The 16,058-nt window shown below is 37.5% G+C and overlaps 1 protein-coding gene across 2 annotated transcripts in view; it reads right to left on the reverse strand.

The window, feature by feature from the left end:
* The window catches only part of NELL1 (neural EGFL like 1), a 984,256-nt gene that overhangs the window by 470,361 nt on the left and 497,837 nt on the right, over positions 1-16,058 (reverse strand). For both annotated transcript variants that reach the window (XM_033205025.1, XM_033205024.1), the window contains exon 13: positions 11,254-11,379. In XM_033205025.1, coding sequence (XP_033060916.1) covers positions 11,254-11,379 — 126 coding nt within the window. The remainder of the gene's footprint in view (positions 1-11,253; positions 11,380-16,058) is intronic.

Raw genomic sequence — 16,058 nt, forward strand, 5'->3', positions numbered from 1 at the left:
TGGGGCCTTGGGCGTGATTAGGTTATTAGTGCCCTTATAAAGGAGACCCCAGGGAGATCTCTCACTCCTTTCTTCATGTGAGCACACAGTAAGAAATCATCATCTGGCCAGGCACAGTAGCTCACGCCTGTAATCCCACCTTGGGAGTTCGAGACGAACCTGACCAACATGGAGAAACCCCATCTCTACTAAAAATACAAAATTAGCTGGGTGTGGTGGTGCATGCCTGTAATCCCAGCTACTCGGGAGGCTGAGGCAGGAGAATCATTTGAATCCAGAAGATGGAGGTTGTGATGAGCCGAGATCACACCATTGCACTCCAGCCTGGGCATCAAAAGTGAAATTCATCTAAAAAAAAAACAAAAACAAACAAAAAACATCATCTGCCCTCACTAGACACCTAATCTGCAGGCACCTTGATCTTGAAATTCTTAGCCTCCAGAACTGTGAGAAAGAAATTCCTATTGTTTATAAGCCACCCAGTGTCAGGTATTTCATTACAGCAGCCTGAATTAAGACAGCACTACAATTGCAAGTGGCCTTCAGCTGCCATATTGGCCATGCGGATTCTCCAGGAACATGAAGCAAAGCCATTGCTTTTAATCGTTTTGGTTCAGAACTATAATCTACGTCACAAAAGATGAAAGACATTATCCCTACCAGGTCATAAATATATACTTTTTTAATTTACTGAGGTAACATTTAGGAGACTTTGGGGAAAAAAAACTCAATGTCACCTTTGTCTAGCATTTTCTGCTTTCTAATACTTTAATAACACTTTTTTTCATAATAATATGTATATAGGTTCACTGCCTTATATTTCTTTCTACAGAAAATTTGGAAAATATATAGAGTATAAGGAAAAAGTATCATGTTTAATCATTCACTCAGAGATACCCTCTGTTCCCTGTTTATTTGGGAAGGGGTGTGAGGATATTTCCTGTCTGTGTTTCTATGTGTCTGTGCTTGCATGTGTATGTGCATATGTATTCATACATATGTTTTATTTATTATTTGAATTGGAAAATAAAACATATACTTGCTTAAATCATATTATATGATGAGACTTTTCCATTGACACATATTCTTTTAAACATTATTTTAATATGCATTACGTTCCACTATATGGATAGATTGTCATTTATTTAATCTTATTTTCTTTCATTAGTAGGCTGCTTCCAGTTTTTTTCTTACAAATAATAAATGGAACAAATGGCCACAACAAAAGTTTGCTTGCATAAATAATTGTGACTGTTTTCTTAGGATAAGTTACTATAAACAAACATTTCTAGGCTTTTGGATACATGCTGTCAAATTAACCTCAGGAAAGGTTGTATCAATTTACATTCCCATCAGTGATGTATGATAGCTGCCGATTTCCTGAACCATCTCCAGAAAAGGGTGACTGACATATATGTCTATCTATATATGCGTATCTATATATCTACACACAGATAGTCACATACATAAATTTAGTATAACTGCTATCTAATTTTCATTTTAATTTGCATTTCTTTTGATTAATCCTAAGCTTGAAACATGTTTTCAAAGCTGTTAATATACTCTAACAATTGTGGATCTACACACACACAGAAACACACACACATACAGACACACACACACACACGCAGGCACACACATCTTCCTTGACAAAGGAACCCACATTTTGTTTAGATGTAAGTTATCCAAGTACTACAAAAGAAGCTGGGATCTGCCCAAGCCTCAGGCAATAAATCTTGATTCTATTTATCTTTCTAAGGTATATTTTATGAATAGGTAGGTCAAACTATTTTTGTTAAAGAGACATGAAAACAAATCTGTTGGGATGAGGTTTTTAATAAAGTTATTCTTATTTTTAAAAAGGGGCTGTGAAAAGGGAAATCTCTTTCCCCTTCTGACTTTGGGACATGGTTAAGCCAGGATTTAATGCTTGGAGTAACTTCACCATTTTGAGACCTTGAGGGGAGCTAGATCAAGTTCCAAAACTATCATGCTGAAAATAACCAAGTAAAAAGTTAGAAAGAATCTGTTTCTCTGAGGATTTCATGGAGCAGCTGAATTAACTAATTCTGAAAAAAAAAAAAAAAAACTGTACCGGCAGTCATCGTGTTATATGAGAATTTGTCATTTAAGCCACTTGAGTCATTTGATGTTATTCTGTTTTTTTTTTTTTTTTTACATTCTTTCAGCTAAACTCACTCAAGCTGATATACATACACCATGTCACTTTATCCTTCAACAACTCTGTGAGGATGTACAGTGAATACTGATGAAGAAGCAGAGAATTTAAATGGCTTTCTGATTCACAGAGTAAATAAGTGACATACTCAAAGCTTGCAACCAGTAGAATTTATACGCTAGACTTTAACCATGAGAATTTATAGCTTTCATTTTGGCCAAAGAATAGTTAGCATATATTATCAATTATCTTAGCAAAAGAAAACAAAATCTTAAGACATTTCATTATAATTCTAAAATCTATGGAAATAATGACAGCAGATAGATTAGAGAGAGAGAGAGACAGATAGACAGACAGACAGATAGATAGATATGCATGTACCATGTCTTTAAGATAGAAATAAAGAATATAAGACAAAACTCTGGTTGCTAAAGAGAAATGTCCATTCATTGTATGACCTGAATGTGGATAGAGTGGAGCTGCAAGACCAGCCTCAACAATTTTGTAAGCACTAAAGCATCCTTAATCAAACTCCTTCTTTATGAGAAAGCCTCATTGTGATTCTGAATGCATAAATCTAACAATAGAGTGTACCGAAATATTAACAAGGCTTTTATGATGAATTTGGGTCAAGGGCAACACAGTACTTAATAGGTTTGTTCACAAACACCCTAGGGGCAAGCTCCATCATTGATCCTGGTTGTTCTGCAACAGCCAGTGTGGTTCAGGTCCTTTATAACACATGCAGGAATAAAAAGGAACTCCCACTTAAACCCAACAAAACAATCAAACACTGGACACGCCTTTCAGACTTATTTTCATCATGAAATTTCAAGGTAAATGAACTTTGATAGTCTCCCTAAGATATATGTGCTGGATTTAATAAACCCTAACATTATTTTAACACTACTATCACTAAATGAAATAAATATGTGGTCTTTGGCTTTTCCAGTACTACATATAGAAAACTAAAATTGGTCTGGAAAAACAAACTTCCCATGAATTTTTAAACTACAATCCCTCTTTAGAGGGACCTCACAATTTTTTTCTGTTTTGTTCTTTTATTGACTTCATTTTTTGTATATGTGATAGGTAGAGAAGTCCAGTCACAAAAGTGTTTGTATAAGTGATGAAAGTTTCTATAATTTCTTCAATTCAACTTGAATGGTTGTGAGCTCCTATTCTTCTGAGATGGTGGGGTCAATGAAATGTCTCAGTCATTTTAAGTGTTCCCCACTTTTATTAGGCTCTATCACGGCTCTAGAGGACCTCCAATAACCAAGGCATTGGCCCAGAAGCAGCAGCCTAGTCCTCAGCCCATGGAACACAAAGGTCACCATGGATATGCTCCATTTGTCTTTAGGGCTCCTTCAGGCACTGCAGCAGCAACGTCATAGTTAAAGATTCAGCATCTTCCCATGAGGCCCCATCTATAGAGATACCTCACAGTCATTGTCTATCCAGTGACTTATACATCTCAGAAGTGCAGCTTTGGAAGCAGGACCCTTCTTCCAGGAACCATCCAAGTCCCTGCTTCATGACTTCCTGAACTCCACATTTCTCACCACCAGTTCAACGGAACCTTTTTTCTCGTTTACAAAATACAGTGGGCAATTCATCTCCCTTCCCATTTCCCTCTGATATTCTCTCCGTACTCCAACCCTCTCTGTTCTTCTGTTCTATGCTAAAGCAGTGGCTCTTGACCTTGAATGAACATTAGAATTACTTTTAAACAAGCCCACCAAAGTTGGGTCCCAACCCCAGACCAGGCCAAAATCAAAATCTCTAGGGATACATCCCAGATTCCAAGTGATTCTACCCTGAGGTGAGAATTGAGAATCTCTGCCCTAAAGAATTAGGATTTTGGAATCCTGCTTTCGGTACAGTAGCATTCCTCCTCTGAGGGCACAGGGAAGGAGGGTAACAAAGCCAATTATCTATTTAAATGAAAGGAAGAAAGAGAGAAATTCCAGCCATACAAAACAATAGATGAATAACTATCATTAGGCCTTCTAGGTTGGTTTTGAAATATGCAAAAGTAGCAATACATGCTTTATTTTGACTTTTCTTGTTCAATATATCAATAAATAGTTTCTAGTTATCTTTAACAAGCAAAAAGTAGCTTTCATTCTATAAAGCATTTCATATAGCATATTTTTCCTTAAGTAAAATAGTCTAGAGGCCTGCGACCTGTTCATTCTTATAAATGTATCACCTCTTCTGAGACTGAAAGCCAACCAATTGTCCTGTAACTTGTCCCTTAATGCTGCCAGACAACCAATGGTAAACAAGGACAAGCATTCTGACACAAGTACATGGTATAGGCTTGAAAGATACTGATGCTCAGTGGAAAATTACCATTTTGCTCAATCAGGTTGGAGAATATTCTGTTTTAGTTCCATTTCATGTGGCTCCACTAAATGTGAAAATATCAGATATATCATATTTGAAAATATTCTCTATTTCACCAATATAATTGATCAAAATAATAATAAAATTTCATCAAAAATATTTGTATAGTTCATCATGGGAGTAAAGCATATTCCAGAGACCTAGCCTGACATTCCTAACAACTAACTATTACTTTTAAGGCATTTAAACTGTTGTCTAACCTCTTTTCATTATAGTGTACTTAATTCAAACCATTAAATTAATAGGCTGTTATATCTAAGTCTTTAAGTTTTCTCTATTTCAAACATAAACTCCCTTTAAGGTTTCTTCCATGCCAATATCAAGAAAATAAAAATCCTTTTAGCAAGGTAATAGAGATCACATGGGATATTTGTTATCTCACTTGTTCCCTTTATTTCTTACCTTCATGGGAAGTTTTTGGCATAAAAATGAATGCTTACCCATTACTGTCAAGTATCTGTCTTATCGCTGCATGCTATTGTTGTAAATCACAAATATCCTCCTTTAAAACTGCCTGTGTATCTAATGATAATGTCTTATCAAACAGCCAAACACACGGGGAGTTTAGTTGGGGATAAATGAAAGTCAGAGGCCAATAAATCAAGCGAGTTGACTATTCCAAAAACCAAAAGCATATGGGGGAGAGAAAAACCCCTCCTCCCTGTAACACCTCCATTTCAGGGAACTCCTTCAGCTTCAAAATTCACAGAAGAGCAAGAGCAACTCAGGGATCTCTTACAAGAGACAAAGCAATTTCAATTCACACAAAAATTCCAAGGCCAAAAACTCCCCCAGGTGTCGGAGGCCAAATGTTTTAGATTTCACCCTTCCAAAGGCCAAGGGAGACTTTCCTATAAAAAAGTACAGAGCTCCATATATAACACATAGTCATGTCAGCAAAACCCCAGTCTCCAGGGGGGTAATGATTACGTTACAGTACACTTTTAAGCTCTAGATAATTATTCTCAATGTTGAACTCTTGGAGCTTTATTATCTCATACATATAATTCTTTTTTTTCAACTTTTAGTAAGAAAAAAGTTGAGTAAGAGCTAAAATTTCCTGTTCTGTGTAATGTATTGCCTTTCTCCTCTGTCATGCTTAGCATCCACTGTCTCAGGTGTAATCTTCTGAAAGGACCATGACTGTCAGCACAGAATTGGGAAAGACTATTTTGGTTTTCCTTCTTTAAAACTTGTCAAGTAGTAATAACTACCACAGGGTTAAATATCTAATACTGAACTAAACTACTAAGATTTCAAAGAGGGATTGATTTGGCAAACGATATTTTGATCGTGAATGCACATTTGAGTTTTTTTCATTTGAAGACACTGCCTAATTAACGAACCGTGAACTCCCTTGGTCAGACATTGTTTTTTAATAATCTTGGTGGCTATCTTTTATAACACTTGTGACAGATACTAACTGAATATTTCATACATAGTTAAATATTAATTAATCATCCAATAAATAAATGAATCACCAAAGCTGATATATCTTCTTTAAGTTTAGTCTCCCTATTTTTGGTCGAACAGAATTTTTCAGTATGACTACTGACTTCTAAAAAGTGAATAGCATAGCTAAATGACATAAAACAGCAAAAGAAAGGAAAAAATATGACCTTGACATGGTTATAAAACCAACTGAACAGTGTCAGCAGGTACTGATTGATTTGAGAAGAGACTAGAATGGTCTTTGGAAATAAAGAATGTCAATAATGTAAATGCTATATCAGAATCCTGAGTCAAATAAAGGAATGCCTTTAGGCCTGTCAATTTCTCCAGGTAAATTATCATCTGGCAATGAAACATCTGAACAGACATTTTATAGTGGCAGATATCTATCATACACCTCATCTATTCCACAGGCAAATGACCACTTAGGGAAAGAAGTCTTCTTTGCCAATAAAAAATGGCAGAGATTATGGGTGGGGACATAATATATCTTGGAGAGTACAGAGCCCATTTGGTGTAACAGGCTTATTTTCACGACACAAAATAAATGTCAGCATTCCAAAGACTTGAGCTTACTATGAAGTGTCTACTGTCTAATGAAGGTCCTTGAATCTGGCCTAGAGGCTTTCCTCTCTCCTATCTCCCATCCATATTTCTTGTTGTAAATCCCTAACATAATATAGTCATTGCATGCTAGCATGCCTCAGTCAATTCCCACAGCCCTCCATGGCTTTAAGAAAACATTTCAAACACTTCATCTTGGCAATCAAGAGCCATTTTTCAATGTATTTTGCTTGCATTTCTATCATAGCACTTAATACAATGTGCCCATACTTTTTGAGAATACCTACATAGCTTATGAACTGCTGTTGGAAAAAGGTTATCCTAATCAACAGCTACTCATGTCAAAATAAACTATATTTGCTGGCAATCTGTTAGTATCACTCACTATAGTAGGCATGGGTACCATTTGCCAAATATTTCTGGTTCTCTACCATTCCAGGCATGAGGTAGGACAGTATTTTCTCATCCCTTTGTGGTTGGATGGAACTAGTGACTAGTTCTAATCAATGAGTTGTAAGTAGACATGATTTGTGTCACTTCTTGGTCAGAACATTTAATGGCTGATGGAGGGCCTCCAGGATCTCTTTTCCCTGTCTTGGTGACTGGAAATGTTCACCACAGTGACCATTCCAACAGCTTGCATCCCAAAGTGAATACGATATGCAGAACATCTCTGTTGATCAGAGATAGACAAATAGCATAAGCAAAAAATAAAATTTATCTTAAGTCACTTATATTTAGAGCATCCTACAGAATGTTCTGAACATCCTACAGAACATCCTACAGAACATCCTATCCTTACTGCTAAAAGTGCTATGATAAATACTTTCACATACATTAGTTGACGTTCACTATAACCTGTGGGTAAGACAGATGTGAGCAATATTTTATAAATGAGGTTTTCAAAAGTGAAGAATTTGCCCAAAGTCAAGTAGCTTTATGCATTATTTCATTTAACAAATATTTATTGAGCACTGCTTTTTGCCAGGTAATGTTCTCAGTAGTCAAGGTATAGTAGAGAACAAAAGGAAAAAGGTCCCTGTTCTCAGAGTTTACATTCTAGTGGAAAGAGACAAATAAAAGAATCATTTATAAATACAAGAATCCCAGATAATAATATGCATTACTCAGAGAATTAAAATCAGGTGGTATGACAGAAAAAAACAGAGTGGCTATTTATATTGACCATGGAAAGCCTCTCTGAGGCTTAGGCTAAGAGGTAAATGACAAGAGAGCTCAATACACAAATACGAAGAGAAAAAAGACTTCCATAAAAGGGCAAGAGTTCATGCAAAGGTCATAACAAACAGAAAAAAGCTTGTTACATGGAGAAAAAGACAAATGTCAGAGTGGCCATGTCATAATGGACAGGGAAAGAAAGGGTACAAGACAGAAGGGAAAGAAGGAAAACCACATAGGGTTATATGTTGAAATAAGAAATAGGGATTTGATTTCCATGTAATGAGACACTAGATCAAAGTTTTAAGTACAGTTGTATGACTTCTCTTTTTTTAAAAAAAATTTCTCTGTCTGCTATGTGAAGAATGGGTTATGGTGGAACAAGACTGGAGCAGAAAGTCAAATGTGATGGCCACGGCTGAAGTTCACTAAGATGTTAACAGGGGATTTAGACAGAAGTGGACAGACTTAGGACAAGATGTAAAGGGTAGCATCAACAAGACAGAAGCATGGATTGAAAGTGGAGGGGTGATCAAGTGTAACCCCTGGGGAGAGGAAGGAGTTATTGCTAAATTTTTGGTTAGAAAAATTGGGTAGATGGTGCTTCTGCTGGAATGGGAGAAATCGGGAGAAAAGGAGGTTTGCAGAAGTGGAAAGAAATCAAGTTCTGTCTTATCCATGTTAAGTATGAAATTCCTACTAAGCATCTATGTGAATATGTCAAGTTGAATATATAATTCAGTTCAGAAAAAAGACTGGAACTGGAGCAATAAATTTAGGAATTGTTGACATAAAGATAATATTAAAGTTCTAAGATTGATGAAGGCATCTAAAAAGAACCTATAGGTAAACAGGGGAAGGGACCAGGGCAGAACCCGTGGGTACTCTAACCTTTCAGATGTCAGCAGCAGAATAGCTGCGGACACTGGGCAGGAGTGACAAGTGGCAAAGACAGAAAACCAGGACATAGGATAGCACAAAAGCCAAGAAAAAAGTGTGCTTTAAAGAGCAAGGTGTGGTCAGCCCTGCTAAATGCTGCTGAGATAAGAACACTGGATTTAGCAAATAGAGTTCATATATGACCTTGATAAATGTAGCCTCTGCACAATGGTGAGTATGGAAGTCTGACTGGAGAGAGGTGAAGAGCCTATGTGAGCTGAATAAATGTAAGGTGAGGACAATAACCACAGGCAAATTAAGAAATTTTGTTGTGAGGAAAAGCAGAAAAGTAGGGCAGCAGGTTGAAAGAAATCTGGGATCAAAAGAAGACTTTTTAAAGAAAAAAAACCTCACCTATTTTATGAGCTATGAAAGTCCACAGTCCCCATCAAGATTTCTGAAATTCCTGAGAGGAGGCAGTGATGATAATGATGTGTGTGTGTATTAGTAAGTGTATGTTGGTGAGGGCAGCAGAAAGAACTGTAAAAATGGTTACTCAATAATGGTTACCTCTGTGGTCCCCATATCTTAATCGCACTGGTATCCTTTCTGTTGTCCACCATGTTAACTTACATTCTAACAGGAGAGCGAGGGCAGTTCTCATGAGGCATTCAGGGTGGGAAGACTTTATTGAAGATTTGAGGGTAATGAGGAAAACTCACATAGCATACTGTATGGCAAAGCAATAAAAAAACCTCACATAAAATCTTTCTTCTCTTAAAAATCCTTTCAGCTATCCTACTATTGCGTGGTTTTCACCAGCCGTCTGTCCTCCACAGCACCCAGCCTTCTGCTCTCTGACTGGTTCCTCTCCCCTCCTTTCTTTCTCTCTTTTGTTCTGTCTTTTGTGTTCCCTCTTAGGCACACACACAACAAAACAAAGAAAGTGTGTGTGTGTGTGTGTGTGTGTGTGTTTGATGTAGACATTTCCTGCAGAGGTATTATTTACTCTTTCCTGTGTAGGAGGGAGAAGGGCACTTGGGTGCCCACTGATACCCACACCGTTACCTTTTATTCCGAACAATGTAGTTCCCTTTCTAAAAGTAATTCTGGAGCCAGTTCTTAAGATAATACATTTTCCATCTTGTTCCATATATAAACCACCAGACAGAGCACCTGTCCTATTAAGGCATTCGACAAATGCCAGCTCTTGCCTTCCTTCCCCAGCGAGGAAATCCGAGCACAGACAAGCATTCTGATAGAATTTCAACAAGGTCTTCCACACAGCAGGGCCTTAATTAATGTTTATTGAGTTGCATAATGTGGTGCTCTTGGGCTAGGAGAATATTCACTGGCTTCTTCTAATAGGGTTAAAAGAAGTTAAGAGCTGCATTTACTATTAAGAACAGAGTGATAGGCCCTGTAACTTTACAGCTTTTTAGAAAGTGTTTGTTTATTGGTCCAAAAAAGTTTGGATCCTTTAAAACATTGAAATCCTAGCACATTATGTTTATGCAGTCTCTCTCTTCCTTTCCTAGGAATATTAATTATAATATATAAAAGACAGATAAATGAGATTTCACCTTATGTGGTCCTCAGAAACCTGCATCAATCTGAACTCTCCAGTCCTTCACCCAAAGAATGGTAACTTACAAATATACATCACTGGCAAAGAAATTTGGACACATTAACAGGTGCCCTTAACTTCTGCAACTTTTTGCACTTCTGAAAAGGTCATTCAGGAAAAAAAAAGTACATTTAAAAATAGCAGTATTATATTCTGGGTAAACAATCCAGTTTTTATATGCCAATGTGACTGGAACAAAGAGAAAGATGCCCAAAGGTTACAACACAATTGAAACGTTGGGTTCAAGGGACCCTTTGCTTATAACTTGTAGATTGGGTATTTAAATACATTTGGTCCAAGAGAAGAAAGACTTGGAATCTTCTACCACCCTTATCCAATTTACTGTTCATGTCTGTATGCACATGATTGAAAATATATTGGGAAGCCAAACGAAATGCCCCGTAAAACCAGCACTACTCCAACAGAGTCAGTGACCACTTTAGTGCTAAGGGATATAGGAAGAAGCAGGACACAGACAATAAGCATATATTAATTAAATATAGTTTTGACTGGCTCCCATAAACCTAAACTTTGACCACCAAGTGCTCCCTGTCACCGCTTTAAATTTAATCCTTGTCTTTCCCAGTGGGAACAAAATACATTTTCTTATCTACAAAAACATCTCATCATGATGAAATGAAAATAATTGAGACCTTGTATTTTTAGAACTAGTATATCTAACTCCCTCAGTGTTACTACAGACAACTGGGACTTCAGTTTCAAGTCACATACCCGTGTATGCGAGCACACACACAGAGGCAGAAATACTGGGAGTGGAAATCAATTATGCTGACAATTTTTTTATTATTGCTTTTTTCTCAAATGGTGGGGGTGAAATAATAAAGAGAAGAACTATTTAGGTAAAAATAGTACTTTGTGCACTCAGAATTAAATGTAACAAAACAGACATGGTACAGAGAATGGATGAATTAGAAAAACAACACTGCTTCTTAAAGCTCACCTGTACAAGAGAAGTCATCCACACGAATGTATCCTGGGACACAGTCACAGCGATATAACCCAGGAAGGTTGACACACACAGTATTGGCATGACAGTAATGCATCTTAGCTGCACACTCATCAATATCTGAAGGAAAAAAAAATTAAGATCATGGTTAGTAAAATAATAGAACAAGAGTGTAATCATTTTGCAGATAAATTACAAAAGGTGAATGCCCACTGAAGCCAAGAGAAAAAGTAACATGTATTAAACACAAAAACTTAGGTGAAAATTCAGCTTCGTGCATTAGATCCCATCCTGAGCTGAAAGTGTTTCTAGAACGACGCATGGTGAGACAAAACAGATAAGAGTCCAAGAAGTATGAAGACTGAATTTACAACTATTAGTTTCTTACCAGGGAGAATACTCTTTTTAAAAGTCCAAATTCAAGGAGTTCTGTGTCCATGAAGTTGATATCAATGAATATTTATTAGGTGTCCACAGTACATGGTGTAGCTTTTATCAGAGGGATCAAGGGAATCCAGTCCTTCTCTGCTTGTATGTCTTACTAAGACATGCTTCAATCCATATGCTACAAAATGATGGTGTGGCCAGTTTCTCCCATGTTGTACTATGAATACAGACAACTGCTGTTGTCTGATGCAAATTAATGTCTCTCATCCTTTGACCTGGGGCTCCTCCCCATGTGATAGAATAATGAGCTGATTCAACAAAAGATCTTGTTCTTTTTGGGATGGAGTTCAGAGCATCACCTGCTTTCTCATAAAAGTTCATGATAGGGATTAAAATAACCTACAACCTTAAACACAGAGTTTAGCCTCTTCTGGAAATTGTTTTCAAATACAGATTTATGTTCCTTTTACTCAGACTGCTTGTGTATGATGGTTAGAGAAAGTAGGACATGAGTACATCATGGGAATCCAAGATAGAAAATGTGAGCTCTAGTTCTGGTTCTGCTGATTAATAGCCTATGACTTGCATTCAACTACTCTGGGTCCTAGTATCCTCATCATTTTATCCCAATGGTCAAGTCTGAACCCAACGTTTTAGATCTGTAAAGACATTATCTAATTCAATCCATATACAATCCCATGAGCAAAATACAAACACTACTCCCATTTTGTAGTCCAGAAAACTTGAGGCTTAGAGAAGTTAAATATCTGGCACAAAGTCATCCTGTTAGAACATGCTAGACCTGGGATTTGAATTCAGAAGTTATTTACTATGATTTACTTCATGAAAGCTTCTTGAAAATGGTGATTAGTCAAATATAGTACTTCTATTACAATAATCATTGGAGCTTTAATATTATTAATGTACAGAAGCCGAGGATAAAAATGGCTACATTGAGTCACTAGGAAACTCATTAATCTATTTATTTTAAAAGAAAAGTAAGTTGATTTATTTCCGAATAAAATACATTGAAATAACATCAGATTGTTTTCAGAGTTAAAGATCTGACAGCCTACAAATAAAAGTTATTGTGAGGTCATTGAGATCTGAGAAGGAGACCCACAGTTAGCAAGACTTTCATAACTAAGAAATAAGAACAAAACACCAGAAATTAGTGAAATAACTCAGGCAATCAACTTCCTGCAGGCCAATCACTATCTCAGAGGTTGCTTCCTGGGGAACTCAACTTGTACCAAGAATCCTGATGACGGCAAGGAATTATTACAGTCAGACCACTGGAGTCCAAGAGCTGGAAAACTAAAAGAAGGAGTCATAGAGTACTGTGGTGACATTAAGATTTTGGAAGTGATTTAGTTATCGTTGCTTATAAGGTCTTTGGCAGGACTATGAAAGGCCAGGTGAAAACAGGCATAACAAGTGAGAGGTTGGAAACAAGAAGAAAACCCAGGTATTAGAGAGGGCTGCTTGACATTAGTGTGATGTTCATAAAATATCATCAGTTTTCCTCTCTCTGGGCACATAGCACAATTGTATTTCCCCATCCTTTTCAAATTTAAGCATGGTTTAAATTAATCTCATGATTGATCATGAAATCTGAGTGGAAGCAAATCACTTCCAAGTGGAAAGATTAAGAGCCAGCATCCAGTTTACCACATTTTCTTCTTTCTGCCTTGTAACCCATGGAAGCAAAGACACGGAGACTCTTTCAACCTGGGCCCCCAAGTGAGGAGCAAGCCACCAGGCAAGCACCATATACATGTTGCATGAGCTAGAAATATGCCTTTGTTGACTTAAGCCACCATGCCTTCCCTGACTGGTGCAGAGAATGACTATAAAAGTTATCTCAAAAAAGGATATCATTAAGCTTCATCTTGAAAGATGAACAAGAATTCATCAGGTATAGAATGAAGGTAGGGAAACCATAGAGGCTAAAGTTTTTGTCTGTCGAGTTAGAAATGGAAAGAATCATTTAGTCATGTACATTCAAAGAACATTAATTAGCCTTCTACTAAGCCCAGAGGCACAGTGATGAACAAAATGCCACATGGACCTCACAGATGGGCAAGGCATTGAGTGAAATGTGTAATAAATTCTACCAAGGATGTGAGATCTTTCAACAAGGGGAAATCTGACCTACTCTGGGAGAGTCAGAGAAGGATTCTCTATGGTAGCGATGGTTCATCTGAGACATGAAACAGAACTGAAACAGGCCCAGGGAAGAGGAATAACCTACCAGACAGAAAAGAATGTTTGAGAAGACTTAGTTACAAAAAGGAGCTTTGCCTATTTGAAATGAAACTGGAAAAATAAGCTTGGGCCAGATCCTGTGTGGACATTAGTGTGCTGTTCATAAAATATTACCAGTTTTAGATTCTGCCAGGCCTTGCGGGCCATGTGAAGGAGCTCAGACTTTCATCAGGGTAGTAACACAATTCAATTTCTCTGTTTTTAAAATATCACTCTGGCTGTAGTGAAGAGAATTGATTGGAGCAGGGCACGCTGAAGGCTAAATCATGTTGGTATTTTACTCACAGAGATACAGCCACACTGAACTCCATCTCACTCTGCTGGGATGCCCAGCCATCCTTTAAGATGAGAAACTAGTCAGGACTTGCCTTAGAGGCAATTCAATCTTCAGCCCATGGGCCACAGCTGCCAACTAGCCTGCTAACTGCAATGAATATTTCCCTGTCATGGACCCTTGTCAACATCTCCCAGAGAAACCTCCTGGCTCATTTTCCTTAAGATATCACCAAGCTGCTGAGAGGCCTCCGCCTCATCTAGATTTAAAGGAGTTACTTGGCTATAACAGCTTATTTTGAATCAAACTAGCCAAGCTATCTCCTTGTTTCATAAGACTCCAAGGCCCTGAATAAAAATATTTTCAAAAATCAGACAAGGGATGGTTAGAAAACCCCAGTGAGAATTTTTCACATGGATTTAATCCAACCCTTGCTCTCTACATGTCTTTGAGACCCCATGCCCACACATCCTGCTACTCTGCTGATGTGTTTTTGAGTAGGTTTTGTTTTCAGTTTATACCATTAGTAATTTCAGCTCTTGTATATCTAATAATTTCCTGGTACTAATTCAGAAAAAGCACTGTAATAAAGATGAAAAGTTGATGAATGTACCAGAAAATTAAACTGTCACAATCTTGCCTTTGTTGCTTATTCTTTGTCATGTAACCACCAGATATAAAAGCTATCTTGTGGTAAAAAATGGTGGGGAGAGGGGAGAGAAAGTGAAGTGGAGCAATCCAGCTGAGTCTCTTGAGACAAGAAGATAAAAGAAAGAAAGGAATTGGCAACTCTCATGGTTTGGGGATGGGAACAGGGGATGGAATGGCAACACGTTTGCCAAAAGATTGCCTCTGCATCCTCAGGGAAACACACAACCCAGAAGACACTTTCAGTAGGATTTAAGGGTGTTTCAAAAGCAAATCTGATTATAAACAGAGTCAAAAAAGAATTAACGTCTTTAGAGAGCTGGGCTATCCTGAGAAAACAATCTTCAGAATAGTGAACAATTGAGATTTTATTTTATTTTATTTTTTTTTTTTTTTTTTTTTTTTTATTATACTTTAAGTTCTAGGGTACATGTGCATGACGTTTATATCATGTATAACTCCCCAATGCAATCCCTCCCTCCTCCCCCCTCCCCATGATAGGCCCCAGTGTGTGATGTTCCCCTTCCCGAGTCCAAGTGATCTCATTGTTCAGTTCCCACCTATGAGTGAGAACATGCGGTGTTTGGTTTCTCTTCTTGTGATAGTTTGCTAAGAATGATGGTTTCCAGCTGCATCCATGTCCCTACAAAGGACGCAAACTCATCCTTTTTGATGGCTGCATAGTATTCCATGGTGTATATGTGCCACATTTTCTTAATCCAGTCTGTCACAGATGGACATTTGGGTTGATTCCAAGTCTTTGCTATTGTGAATAGTGCCGCAATAAACAAACGTGTGCATGTGTCTTTGTAGTAGAGTAATTTATAATCCTTTGGGTATATACCCAGTAGTGGGATGGCTGGGTCATATGGTACATCTAGTTCTAGATCCTTGAGGAATCGCCATACTGTTTTCCATAATGGTTGAACTAGTTTACAATCCCACCAACAGTGTAAAAGTGTTCCTATTTCTCCACATCCTCTCCAACACCTGTTGTTTCCTGACTTCTTAATGATTGCCATTCTAACTGGTGTGAGATGGTATCTCATTGTGGTTTTGATTTGCATTTCTCTGATGGCCAGTGATGATGAGCATTTTTTCATGTGTCTGTTGGCTGTATGGATGTCTTCTTTTGAGAAATGTCTGTTCATATCCTTTCCCCACTTTTTGATGGGGTTGTTTGCTTTTTTCTTGTATATTTGTTTGAGTTCTTGGTAGATTC

This window comes from Trachypithecus francoisi, unplaced genomic scaffold, assembly GCF_009764315.1.
Source record: "Trachypithecus francoisi isolate TF-2019V2 unplaced genomic scaffold, Tfra_2.0 Lachesis_group8, whole genome shotgun sequence".
In the NCBI taxonomy this organism is placed as follows: Eukaryota; Metazoa; Chordata; class Mammalia; order Primates; family Cercopithecidae; genus Trachypithecus; species Trachypithecus francoisi.